This window comes from Amblyraja radiata, chromosome 30 (assembly GCF_010909765.2).
Source record: "Amblyraja radiata isolate CabotCenter1 chromosome 30, sAmbRad1.1.pri, whole genome shotgun sequence".
Lineage (NCBI taxonomy): Eukaryota > Metazoa > Chordata > Chondrichthyes > Rajiformes > Rajidae > Amblyraja > Amblyraja radiata.
The window spans coordinates 21,039,916-21,054,125 of NC_045985.1; the positions used below are offsets into that span (position 1 = coordinate 21,039,916).

The 14,210-nt window shown below is 45.3% G+C and overlaps 1 protein-coding gene across 1 annotated transcript; it reads left to right on the forward strand.

The window, feature by feature from the left end:
* The first annotated feature begins 2,490 nt into the window (after positions 1–2,490).
* On the forward strand, positions 2,491–5,210 carry LOC116990037 (tripartite motif-containing protein 15-like). Its single transcript, XM_033047561.1, has 3 exons — positions 2,491–2,608; positions 2,700–2,795; positions 4,923–5,210. Exons 1-3 carry the CDS (start codon positions 2,576–2,578, stop codon positions 5,208–5,210), a joined length of 417 nt encoding a protein of 138 aa, XP_032903452.1. The 5' UTR covers positions 2,491–2,575.
* Positions 5,211–14,210: the final 9,000 nt, after the last annotated feature.

A 14,210-nucleotide genomic window follows, 5' to 3' on the forward strand; every position in this document is an offset into this window, starting at 1 on the left:
AGAAAACCAACATCATGATTTTTCAGAAAAGACCCAGATGTCAGGAAGATAAATACAAATTTACTCTCAATGGTATTGTAATCGAACACACTATGAGCTATACTTACCTTGGTCTAACTGTTTCAGCATCAGGGAGCTTCAATATGGCAGTGAATGAACTAAAAGAGAAAGCTCGAAGAGCTCTGTATGCAATAAAAAGAAGATTCTACAAATTCCAATTAAAATCTGGCTTAAAATATTTGACAGTGTAATCCAGCCTATTGCGCTTTATGGTAGTGAAGTATGGGGTCCACTCAGTCACCAGAGTTATAGTAAATGGGAAAAACATACAACGGAGGCCCTGCATGCGGAATTTTGTCGGAACATCCTCCGTATCCAAAGGAAAACACCTACAAACGCATGTAGGGCGGAATTAGGCAGATACCCACTGATAATAAATATCCAGAAAAGAGCACTAAATTTTTGGAATCACCTTAAATCTACCCTCCAGTTTAAAGCCCTTCAAACACAAGAGGAGAGCCCAGAAAAGAGTTCCCTTTGTCAGTTGGTACTGAGACTAACTACCCCTATTCAGTTAAACCCTATCCAGTTAAATCCTGACCGGCCTCAGATCGATACTGACCCCCCAATCACCAGTTAGAGTGAACCAAATTATCAAACAATGAAAAGAAACGTACTTGGAACATTGGGATAAAGAAACCAAAAGCCAAAGCAGATTAGAATGTTACCGTTCCCTAAAAAGAGATTATAAATTGGCAGACTATCTCTCAACTGTTAGAGACATAAAGCAGAGACAGATCCTCACCAAATACAGGTGAAGTGACCGCTATTTGGCAGTTGAAAAAGGAAGACAGAAGAGATTCTGGCAACCAAGAGAAAACAGAATATGCGGCCACTGTTTGACAGATGAGGTTGAAACAGAGGTGCACTTCCTCCTAAAATGCAAAAAAATTTGACAAAACAAGGAAAGCATACTTTGACAAACTCAGCGTGGCAACCCCTGATTTTAAAGAACTAGATGATACATCAAAACTAAGAATAATCCTTGGCGAAGGAAATACGGCACATCTTGGTGCACAATACGTAACAGCATGCCATAACCTGAAAGACGGTGAATGACCAAAATGCACATATGTACGCACACACTAATTGACATTAACTGACACTAAGAAATTGATATTGAATTGCTAAACTTGCTATTGTGTTGTACTGCTTACAGCTGCAAGAACGTGTAGCAATCAATAAAGGGCTATAGGCCTATTGCAAGTTTATGTACAGGGACAAATCTATCCATGCACTGTATACTTGTATTGATATTTATGCATTTTAAATATGTATGTCATGTTTTATACTTTGGCAATATAACAATGTATTTTTATCATGCCAATAAAGTTTCTAAATTGAAATAAATGTTTTGAATTGAATTGAGTGGAGAGAGAGACACACCCACACACAGAGACAAATACAATGATAGTGTGTAGAAACGAACTGCAGATGCTGGTTTAAACCGAAGACAGACATAAAATGCTGGAGTAACTCAGCGGGACAGGCAGCATCTCTGGAGAGAAGGAATGGGTGACGTTTCGGGTACTTCTTCATTACAGTGTTTGCTGCAGAGTAATGTTATTGTGCAGCCTAATATAATGAACAATTCACAAGAGGAAATACGGATGTATTCAGTTTAAGGGAATGAAATTTACCCGAAGCTGATTACAAATGACATCGGCTTTCTGGTCAGGGCTGTGATTGACGGGACTGAGCCCCGCCTCCCCTCAGCCGGGCCCCGCCCCTTTCATTGATTGTTCGGCCGCCGTTTCGCGCCCGAAACCCCATTGACCGCGGGTTCAGCAGCAGCCGCGGCGGCTCCACAGCTCCGGGCTCCCCCGGGTCCTAAAGCCCGTCCACACCTTGTTGTCCAGCCTCACTTACCTCCTCTGGCAGCTTGTTCCATTTCCCCACGACCTTCCGTGTGAAAATATTGTTCCTCAGGTTCCGATTAAATCTTGCACCTCTCACCACAAACCTGTGTCCTCTAGTTCTCGACTCCACTACTCCGGGTAAAAGACTGTGTATTCACCCTATCCATTCACCTCTTGATCCCATGCACTTCAGCCTCCGGCGCTCCAATTACTTGCTGCAGTGGTCAGCAGTTTCAGCGAATGGGAATGCGTTTTGAATCAGGAAGTAGCGGATTAAAATGGCTTCGAAACACCAGGTCGAGAGTTTAACTGAGGAGATAATTTGTCCCATTTGCCTGGATTTCTTCACCGACCCGGTGTCACTGGAGTGTGGGCACAACTTCTGCCGCTCCTGTATCACACAGAGTTGGGACAGGGAGGGTAGAAACTCCTGCCTGGAATGTAGAGAGGAGTTTACAGACCGCACCATCAGGGTGAATCGGGCCTTGGCGAGACTGTCTGAGAAAGCTCGAACACTGAGCCTGAATCGGGCAGAGAAGGAAAGTAAACTTCAGTGCGAGGAACATCAGGAAGAACTGAAGCTGTTTTGTGAATTGGACAAGAAGCTGATCTGTGTGATTTGTGCAGGTGGGCGGGAACACAGAGATCACCGCTTCATGCTGGTGGATGAAGCTGTTGAAACCTACAAGGTAAAAGCAAACCGATTTTGATCGCATTATTATTTAAATCCATCATTATAATCTAACATGTTTATTCTCTGATTTTCAATCACAATCCCAGGATCAGGTGAAATCTTCCATCCAGTCTCTCACAAAAAATAAATCAGAGATCCAGCGAATGGAGCAGCAACAGAAACAGAAGATTTCTGGAGTTCTGGTGAGGCTTTCCAGTTTCGATTTCCTGATCTTGTGTAGATTTGATCCCTGTGATGCGTGTAATAATACGGCAGCGCAGTGACACAAGTGGTGCTGCTGTCTCCTAGTTCTGGTGAGCGGGTTCGATCCTGACCTCGGGTGCTGCCCGTGTGGTTCACGCATTCTCCCTGTGACCGCGTCGGATTCCTTCCACATCCCCAATACACGCTGGTTCAATAATAATAATAATAATAATAATGGATGGGATTTATATAGCGCCTTTCTAATACTCAAGGCGCTTTACATCGCATTATTCATTCACTCCTCAGTCACACTCGGTGGTGGTAAGCTACTTCTGTAGCCACAGCTGCCCTGGGGCAGACTGACGGAAGCGTGGCTGCCATTCTGCGCCTACGGCCCCCCCGACCACCAGCAATCACTTACACACATTCACACACAGGCAAAGGTGGGTGAAGTGTCTTGCCCAAGGACACAACGGCAGTATGCACTCCAAGCGGGATTCGAACCGGCTACCTTCCAGTTGCCAGCCGAACACTTAGCCCATTGTGCCATCTGTCGTCCCAATGGTCATAGCAACACAGAAAACATGTCCAGCAGTAGGCCATTCGGCCCATCGAGCCAGCACGCCATTATGACCATGGCTGATCATCCAAAATCAGTACCCCATTCCTGCTTTCCCCCCACATCCCTTGATTCCATTTGCCCATACAGCTAAATCTAACTCTTGAAAACATCCAGTGAATTGGCCTCCACTGCCTTCTGAGGCAGAGAATTCCACAGATTCACAACTCTCTGGGTAAAATGTTTTTCCTCATCTCAGCCCTTAAGAGAAAATAGAAATATTGAAAAATAGGTGCAAGAGTAGGCCATTCGGCCCATCGAGCCAGCACCGCCATTCAATACGAACATAGCCTACCCCTTATTCTTAAAATATGGTCCCTGGTTCAGGACTCCCCCAACATCGGGAACATTTTTCCTGCATCTACCCTCTACAATCCCTAAATAATTATATATATTTCTATTGTAAGATACCCTCTCATCCAAATTCCAATGAATACAAACCCAGTTGACCCATTCATTAATCATATGTCAGTCTTTCCATCCCAGTAATTAACCCGATGAACCTTCACTGCACTCCATCAATAACAAGAATGGCATTCCTTAAATTAGGAGACGAAAACTGCACAATACTCCAGGTGTGGTCTCACCAGGAACCTGTACAATTGCAGCAGGGCCTCCTTCCTCCTAAACTCAAATCCTTTCGCAATGAAGGCCAACATGTCATTAGCTGTCTTCACTGCCTGCTGTAGCTGCATACTTACTTTCATTGACTGGTGTACAAGGACACCCTGGCCCCATTCTATCTCCCCTTTTCCTAATTTGTCCATTCAGATAATAATCTGCCTTCTTGTTCTTGCCACCAAAGTGGATAACCTCACATTTATCCACATTATACTGCATCTGCCATGCATCTGCCCACTCACCCCACCTATCCAACTCACCTTGCAGCCTCACAGCATCCTCCTCGCAGCTCACACTGCCGCCCAGCTTTGTGTCATCTGCAAAGTTGGAGATGTTACATTTAATTCCCTCGTCTAAATCGTTAATATATATTGTAAATAACTGCCATCCCAGCAATGAACCTTGCGGCACCCCATTAGTCATTTGTCGACTGTAACTTATCCCTGCAAAAGTGGGTAGTGAGCGGATTAATGGGAATTAATGGGAATGTGAAAAGGAATAGGCAGGGAATAGTATTGGGGATTGATGGGTCATAAGATTACCCTCATCACATTTCAGAAGCATTTAGACAAACTATTGAATTGCCAATGCAAATAAAAACAGCACAGGGCAAATGTCACCGTCAAAGTCTTAGGGAAACACAATCAGTGACATATATTGTTCAAAAGGGAACTGCAGATGCTGGAATATCGAAGGTACACAAAATTGCTGGAGGAACTCAGCGGGTGCAGCAGCATCTATGGAGCATCTATGGAGTCTGAAGAAGGGTTTCGGCCCGAAACGTCGCCTATTTCCTTCGCTCCATAGATGCTGCTGCACCCGCTGAGTTCCTCCAGCAATTTTGTGTACCAGTGACATATATTGATCTTCACCTTTCATTTCACAGGAACAGTCACACAACCTTCAGTCCAAGATCACATCCCAGTATGCTGAATTGCACCAGATTCTCACGGAGAAAGAACAGCACGCATTGGCAGATATTCGGCAGGAAGAGAAGAAGATTCTAAATACAATGGAGAAAAATCTTCGAAAGATTGAAAAAAAATTAAATTCCATTCAGATGGATCTCTTAAAGTTGCAGCAACAGATGCATCAAAAAGACAGTGTGGTATTTCTGAAGGTGAGGGGTTGGACTACATTACATTTCAGCTTTGATTTTTGGTCTCACCACTAGTGGAGATATTATTTCATCCCCACCCATTTTAATCCACCGACAATCTTAAATTCTGTCTCATCCTTCCTTGCATCTTTTCCAGATAATATCCCACGACCTGCCCAGTCTTTTCATTAAGTTCCATCCTCTTATGATGTCATTCTCACAAATATTCCTTGTGCTTTCCCCCATCGTTCTACGTCTCGGCGGCTACACCCGCTTTCTGTCTGCATGACAGTGGAGATAAGAATTGGTAAATGGGAATTATCAGAGAGTTGTAGAAATTTGGTGAAATTCCCGCTGTCGGGATGAGGATGGTCCATCTCAGTCAATTGAGATTTGTGTTTTATTTCTTTCAGGAGGAAGCTGGTCCCAAGCAAAGGTAAGACATTGTCTTGATGGAAACATTGTAAGTTTTGGTGGAACAGCATAAAACATTTCTAATGCTCAGTTTATAACCAGCTGTTCAATATTTCCAGTGTTCGTGATGACGCCAAACCACTGTCGGTGGTAGATGAAGACTTTCCGATTGAAAAGTTTCATTGCCCTCTTTCGTTCAACACGGCATTCAGAGAAACATCTGATGACTTCAAGCAAGGTAAAGCTTGTACCTTTTCCATTATTCTTGTTCTGGTATCTTTAAGCAATACCTAGATAACTATATAACAATTACATCACGGAAACAGGCCATCTCGACCCTTCTAGTCCATGCCGAACACGTATTCTCCCCTAGTCCCATATACCTGCGCACAGCCATAACCCTCCATTCCTTTCCCGTCCATATAACTATCCAATTTATTTTTAAATGATAAAAACGAATCTGCCTCCACCACCTTCACTGGAAGCTCATTCCACACAGCCACCACTCTCTGAGTAACTAAGTTCCCCCTCATGTTACCCCTAAACTTCTGTCCCTTAATTCTCAAGTCATGTCCCCTTGTTTGAATCTACCCTACTCTCAGTGGGAAAAGCTTATACACGTCAACTCTGTCTATCCCTCTCATAATTTTAAAGACCTCTATCAAGTCCCCCCTTAACCTTCTGCGCTCCAAAGAATAAAGCCCTAACTTGTTCAACCTTTCTCTGTAACTTAGTTGCTGAAACCCAGGGAACATTCTAGAAAATCTCCTCTGTACTCTCTCTATTTTGTTGGCACCCTTCCTATAATTAGGCGACCAAAATTGTACACCATACTCCAGAATTGGCCTCACCAATGCCTTGTACAATTTTAACATTACATCCCAACTTCTATACTCAATGCTCTGATTTTTAAAGGCCAGCACACCAAAAACTTTCTTTACCACCCTATCTACATGAGATATTCCAAGATCCCTCTGTTCACCTGCATTCTTCAATTCCCTACCATTTACCATGTACGATGCAAACATTAATAGTCTTTTCGACTGAAGGGAAATTGGAGATTTGATCTACCACTAAACCCATCAGCTGGGAAGCATCACAGAGTCAGACGTTCATACTCTCCTGCTTTGGGTGAAATACAGTGGCTAATCTCCCTGTCTGTGCACCTTATATAGATCTTACTAGACTAAGTGGGACCCGTTGGGTCCCATGTTCACATGGGAGGGCTAGTCCCCCAACGCAATATTCCACCTTTTCACCAATTCCAATATTGGTAACCAGTGGGGGGGCTTTCTGGAGCACTAGTATGGGTGTTGTGGGCCGAAGGGACTGGTTTCCAGAGGGTTAGAATGGACATTGTGGGCCGAATGGAATCTTGGGCTGGCAGCTCAGTCACTCAGGCATGGTGGGCTGGCAGCTCAGTCACTCAGGACAGGTAGGCTGGCAGTTCCGTGAAATTCAATTTCAAGCAGAGTGCAGGCCACCAGATTCAATTTCATGGCATTTTATTAATGGCTAACAAATCATTTATTGCAAATACATTAGACTCACAGTTCAGTTGATTCACAGCAGATTGACAGTTGTGGCCTCTCACTTGCAATCTTCCAGAATGACTGACTCGCGTCCAGGCATCTGGGGGTTTTATAGTCCTGCCCACCCCCGGAAGGGGGGTAACCATCATCGTGGTGGTTGACAGGCGAGTGGACTAATCGCAATCAGCTGATCTCAAGAATTTTTAAACACTCATAACTTTTATATAATTCATCGATCGGAAAAATCCACTGGGCTGCCTCAGCGGGGGAGGACTGAATAAGACGGCCAAACGTTATAGCGATATAGGGTAGCTTTTTGTCTAAAATCAATATACGGCGCCGACAGGAAGTGGTCAAGATGAAACTTTTAGTTATACAGATACACATCTATAAAAACTCTCGGATGGGTTCCAAAGACAAATGTCCCTGCCTGTCCAACGTCTCTTGATAACCCAGTCCTTCAGACCTGATGAAATTATCATAAATCCTATTGCACCCTCTCCAACAACGTTATTGTGTCAAACGCTGTATGTAATATCCTGAACAAGGAAAGCATGAGTGACAAACTCATTCTTCATCACCCTGCCTGTCACTGTTGCAACTTCCATGGCACTGTGTACCTGCAGCCCGAGATCTCTTAGTTCTATAAAGTTCCTAATTTATTGTCTATGTCCTGCCCTGGTTTGTCTCAGCAAAGTGCATCACCTCACCTTCACATAAATAAATCCCACCTACCGTACCTGAGCCCATTGGCCCAGTTCACAGGGATCACATTTACTCTCACATAACCTTCTTCACTCTCCACAATGTCACCAATTTTAGTTCCATCTGCAAACTGACTAACCGTGCAACCTACAGACACACCCAATCGTGTATATAAATAAAGAAAATTAAAGCAAAGAAGTACAACGTAGCAAAGATGAGCGGGAAGCAAAAGGATTGGGTAATGTTTAAAGAACAACAGAAGATAACCGAAAAGACAATATGGGAAGAAAAGATGAGATACAAAGGTAAGCTAGCCAAGAATATAAAGCAGGATAGTAAAAGCTTCTTTAGGTATGTGAAAGAGGAAAAAAATGGTTGGACACTTGAAGACTGAAAAAGGTGAATTTATGATGGGGAACAAGGAAATGGCAGATGAGTTGAACAGGTACTTTGGATCTGTCTTCACTAAAGGGGACACAAACAATCTTCCTGATATGGTAGTGGCCAGAGGATCTGGGTGATGGAGGAACTGAAGGAAATCCACATTAGGCAGGAAATGGTGTTGGATAAACTGATGGGACTGAAGGCTGATGAATCCCCAGGGCCTGATGGTCTGCATCCCAGGGTACCTAAGGCTCTAGATATCGTGGATGCATTGGTGATAATTTTCAAATGTTCTATAGACTCAGGATCAGTTCCTGTGGATTGGAGGGTAGCTAATGTTATCCCACTTTTTAAGAAAGGCGGGAGAGAGAAAACAGGGAATTATAGACGAGTTAGCCTGACATCGGTGGTGGGGAAGGGTCAATTATAACAGATGAGATAGCCGAACATTTGGATAGCTGTAACAGGATCGGTCCGAGTCAGCATGGATTTAAGAAGGGGAAATCGTGCTTGACTAATCTTCTGGAATTATTTGAAGATGTAACTAGGAAAATGGACAAGGGAGAGCCAGTGGATGTAGTGTACCTGGACTTTCAGAAAGCATTTGATAAGGTCCCACATAGGAGATTAGTGGCAAAATTAGGGCACATGGTATTGTGGGTAGAATGCTGACATGGATAGAGATGTGGTTGGCAAACAGGAAACAAAGAATATGGATTAACGGGTCCCTTTCAGAATGGCAGGCAGTGACTAGTGGGGCACTGCAAAGCTCGGTGCTGGGACCGCAGCTATTTACAATATAAATCAATGATTTTAGTGAAGGGATTCAAAGTAACATTAGCAAATTTGCAAATGACACCAAGCTGGGTGGCAGTGTGAACTGTGAGGGGGATGCAATGAGAATGCAGGGTGACTTGGACAGGTTTGGGGAGTGGGCAGATGCATGGGAGATGAAGTTTAATGCGGATAAATGTGAGGTTATCCACTTTGGTAGCAAAAACAGGAAGGCAGATTACTATCTAAATGGCGCCAAGTTGGGAAAAGGGTAAGTACAACGGGATCTGGGGGTTCTTGTACATCAGTCTATGAAAGTAAGCAAGCAGGTACAGCAGGCAGTGGAGAATGCGAATGGCATGTTGGCCTTTTAACACGAGGAATCGGATATAGGATCACAGAGGTCCTTCTGCAGATGTACAGAGCCCTAGTGAGACCACACCTGGAGTATTGTGTGCAGTTTGAGGAAGGACATTCTTGCTATTGAGGGAGTGCACCATAGGTTTACAAGCTTAATTCCCGGGATGGCGGGACTGTCATATGCTGAGATGATGGAGCAGCTGGGTTTGTACACTCTGGAGTTTCGAAGGATGAGAGAGGATCTCATTGAAACATATAAGATTGTTAAGGGTTTGGACACGCTAGTGGCAGGAAACGTGTTCCCGATGATGGGGGAGTCCAGAACCAGTTTAAGAATAAGGAGTAAGCCATTTAGAACGGAGACGAGGAAACACTTTTTCTCACAGAGAATTGTAAGTCTGTGGAATTCTCTGACTCCAAGAGCAGTAGAGGCAGGTTATCTGGAAGCTTTCAAGAGAGAGCTAGATAGGGCTCTTAAAAATAGCAGAGTCAGGGGATATGGGGAGAAGGCAGGAACGGGGTGCTGATTGGGGATGATCAGCCATGATCACATTGAATGGCGGTGCTGGCTCGAAGGGCCGAATGGCCTACTCTGCACCTATTGTCTATAACAGTGGACTCTGTCTCTAGTCTGAAATACAGTCTTCTACCAACATCCTCTGTCTGTGACCTTCAGATAAATGTTCTATTCTATCGACTAGTTCACCCCGGATTTCATGAGATCCAACCTTCCAGAGTGGCCTCTCATGCGATGTGTAGAAGTTGCATCTCTCAGAGGGCAGTGAATATCTGGAATGTTGTGCCCAAGATGGTGGTGAAAAGCTGAGTTATTGGATATGTGTAACTTGGCGACAAATAAGTATTTGATAGATAATCTTTAATATTTAAGATTATGGGGAACTCACACAGAAGAGGAATTGGTGCCAGCTTAGATCACCCATGATCACATTGAATGGAGGGGCAAGCCTGAGGAGTGGATCCTAATCCTGCTCCTGTTTTCTTGTGTCCCTATGCTCCTGTGTACCGATAAATAGACAGAATTGACACAGAGGAAATGCAGCAAAGGTTAACAATCCTTGCTCCTGGGACAATGAGTTTGTTGTGTGGGGTGAGAGTGAGTAGACTAGGCCTGTGTACTCGAGAGTTTGGGTGTATTGGAGGAGATCTCAGTGAAACACAAAGTTCTAACAGGGCTCAGTGAGCTGGATGCAGGAAGGATGTTTCCCTGTCTGAGGGGCCTGGAGAACAGGCACCCTCTCAGAATGTGGGCTGCAACATGTAGGACAGTGATAAGGAGACATTACTGCACGCAGAGACTGGGGATCCTTTGGAATTCCCTGCACCGGTGGCTGTTGTTGTTATATTTTAAGAGTTATTCACATGTTAAGCTTTGATAAATCCCTTTTCCACTTGCCATGCCTGTCAGCTGCACCTGCGCAGTAATACCTGCGTGTTCTGCATCACAATGGGAACCCAATGGGAAGGAATGGCTGCACCGCCAGAGAGCCGCTAAGAGAGGATCGGGAGGATTTGAGGTGGGGATGGAGGGGGGGGGGGGGAGGGGGACGGCAAGGGGCAGATTGGGGGTGTGTGAGGGGAGCAGGGGGGGATAATGAGCGTCACCACAGGAATCCGTCAGCCGCGCCTGCATAGTTGAGGGCTAGGCGTGAGTGGTGGAATATTGGAATTGCTGGAGAGGTGGATTATTGCGTTGGGGGGATCAGGCCTCCCGTGTGAGAATGGGACCCAACGGGTCCCACTTAGTCTAGTATTACATAAACAGCAAAGGTTGCAGCACCGATCTCTGCTGCACTCCACCAGTCACAGTCCTACAAGCTGAAAAATTATCCTTCGACCGCTACCTTCTATCTCCAAACTCCAAGCCAATTTTGGATCCATTTTACCAGTTCGCCTTGGATTCCACCTGCAATTACTTTCTGGACCAACCTTACATCCCTTCAGTGAAGTTAATATATTGGTTCACAATGAGATCAGTGTGCTCTTGGTTGTACACACCACCAAATACATCCGTGAATCCCCTCTTTCAGCAACCCTACAACCACATGTCTCCCCCAATCCTGTCTAACGCCCGATCATTCAACCTCTGCTTCCTTCCATGGTCCAAGCCACCCCTCCCTTTCCCTCACCCTCCACTCAAAGAAAAAGGGGCAGGTCATCTGGCCATTCATCTCCCCCCATTCACTATGATCATGGCGACTCCACCCCACACATCTACCTCCTCTTTAACAACCTCAAATTGCCAGTCGCCTCAATATACTCTTGCTCCGATCTGCCTCCATATCTGAATAACCCGCTTCATTTCTCGATCCCCACCGCAATCTCGCAATCCTCCTCACTCACCGCATTCGTCCTCCCCGTCCACCCTCCCCCACCTCACGAAATTCCCCTCTCCATCCCTGGATTAAAAACTCTGGGAGAGATGTCTGTGGTTCACTCGATGTGGTTGGGGTAAGACCACGGGCAAGGTTTCAGTTGTCCGCCCGCCTGTGCCTGAGGCCAAGTGGCCTCTCCCCCCGGTCCCGCGGCCGCGCTGCCCGGGTCTCCGCCCGACCCCCGGGGACTCTCTGATTCTCTGCTTCTCCCCCCAGTCTCCGTCACCCTGGATGTGGAAACAGCGCATCCGCAGCTCGAGGTGTCTGAGGATGGGAAGAAGGTGAGACGGACCGGGATCCGGGGTCTCCCTGATACCGGGAAGAGGTTTACACACTGGCAGTGTGTGCTGGGATCTGAGGGATTCACATCGGGGAGACTTTACTGGGAGGTGGAGGTAGCAGGGTGTGAGCTGTGGAGTCTGGGAGTCGCCGCAGAGTCTGTGGACAGGAAGGGACCGGTCAAACTGAACTCAGAGAATGGAGTCTGGAGCATCAGGCGGCGGGATGACGTGTTTGATGCATTCACCTCCCCTCCATCCCGTTTCCATGACCGTCTCTTCCCCAGGAGGGTGGGAGTTTATCTCAGTTACGAGTCCGGGACAGTTTCATTTTATGACGCGGACACCAAGTCCCATCTCCACACCTTCACTGAGAATAAATTTACGGAGAAACTTTATCCTTTCTTCGAGACTATGTATGAACACCGGTTGCTCAGAATCTGCCCCAGTTCCGCTCCGGGTGTGTAAAAGGGTCGGCGTCAGGAGCGGGGGCTCAGGGGCTGTGGGGCAGAAACCCGGTGGGCAACAGGTCGGCGCTGAACTACTCTCATTTAATCCCCAAATTCTGCGTCGTAAAACCCCAGTGAACGCGGAAATAAAACCAGGGGGGGATGTAAATATGGGAAGAGTGAAATAAAAAGCAGCTGAAATCAGAGTTGTCGATCCGTTCATTTCAACGCGTTAACCAAAGATCCTATAGTGAAGAAAGATAGCCACTCCTGCAAAATCCAATAGGCTGACGTGTAGTACTGCCATTTCAGTAATCCCGACCCGACTTTGGTTCTCCCTCTCGCAGTGTAATCAGCGTAGCGGGGGAACAGTTTATGTGTGATATAGGGTTAGATTCATAATTCATAATTCTGTTAATTCATAATTCTGTTAATTTTTGTTAATGATTAATATGTCAATAAATTATAATTCTGTTAATTTTCTTTTATTAATGCCTTTTTTAATTTTCTTTTTAAATGGCTCGTGTGCTGTGAGTTGATTTATGTATTACGCTTGCACTCTAATTCATCTCATCACACTGTTCACAACCGCGGTATTTGGTAAAATAATAGCAATATGAATATTCCAGTTGCTCTACTCTTGGAATGTTCCTTCACGTTTTTTTGTGTCTATCGAAGTGTTTTTCAACAATAAAATGGGTCTGGTCTTCCCAATAGCCAGAGAGTGGAATGAGATCTGTCTGTAATGGTGGGGTTATCGAAATGAAGTATTTAACAAAATAAAATTTTGAGCAAGATAAACAAATGATGTATAACTTAAGGATGATATTATTCAGCGACCATACAACTGATTAGATTGTGTAGGAAACGACATATAAATGAATGTGATATAGATGTATATAATCATAGAACACACACATATATATATCTGCAGATTTTTATATATAACTAGACTAAGTGGGACCCGTTGGGTCCCAGCATCACACGGGAGGACTGGCCACCCAATACAATATTCCACCTCTCCACCAATTCCAATATTGCTCGCCAGTGGGGAGTAGTGGGGGGGGGGGGGGGGGCTTCCTGTTGTGCTAGTATGTGTGTTGTGGGCCGAAGGTACTGATTTCTAGAGGGCTATTATAGACATTGTGGGCCGAATGGATTCTTGGGCTGACAGCTCAGTCACTGAGGCCTGGCAGTACAGTCACTCGCCATGGGATCCAGCAGGGGATGTGGGCGGCTGCAGGAGGGGGCCCATCCTATAGCCAGGCGGAGGGCAGCGTCTTGAGATGGGGGATGCCAGTGGAGGGGGGCAATGAGTGACTTACTCATGACCTCTGGACTCACTCACTGCCTTGGGATTAACTAATGTCCTTTGGACTGACTGACTCTCACTGCTTGTGGACTGACTGATGCCTGACTACTGGAGTTACACGACTGACTTTGTAAACTGAAAACTGTAACATCTGCATTGAGGAACAGTTTCTTCCTGACAGCCATCAGGCTATTAAACATAACAAATAAGCTCTAAACTACAAAAGACTATATTATTTGTGCTATTTGTTGATCACACATACACATTCACACACACACACACAGACCCATTCACACACACACACACAGACTCATTCACACACATTTACACACTCATTCACACAAACACACACTCATTCACACACACACTCATTCACACATACTCATACACACACAGACTCATTCACACACACATTTACACAGACTCATTCACACACACACATACTCATTCACACACACTCATTCATTCACACAC

What these genes read in the sequence shown, in the direction of transcription:
- LOC116990037 (XM_033047561.1), top strand. Translation starts at nt 2,576, where the DNA reads ATGCTGGTGGATGAAGCTGTTGAAACCTACAAG. An exon ending in AAGCTGTTGAAACCTACAAG is followed by an intron (nt 2,609 to 2,699) that starts GTAAAAGCAAAC and finishes TCACAATCCCAG; the next exon opens with GATCAGGTGAAATCTTCCAT. An exon ending in AGAAGATTTCTGGAGTTCTG is followed by an intron (nt 2,796 to 4,922) that starts GTGAGGCTTTCC and finishes TTCATTTCACAG; the next exon opens with GAACAGTCACACAACCTTCA.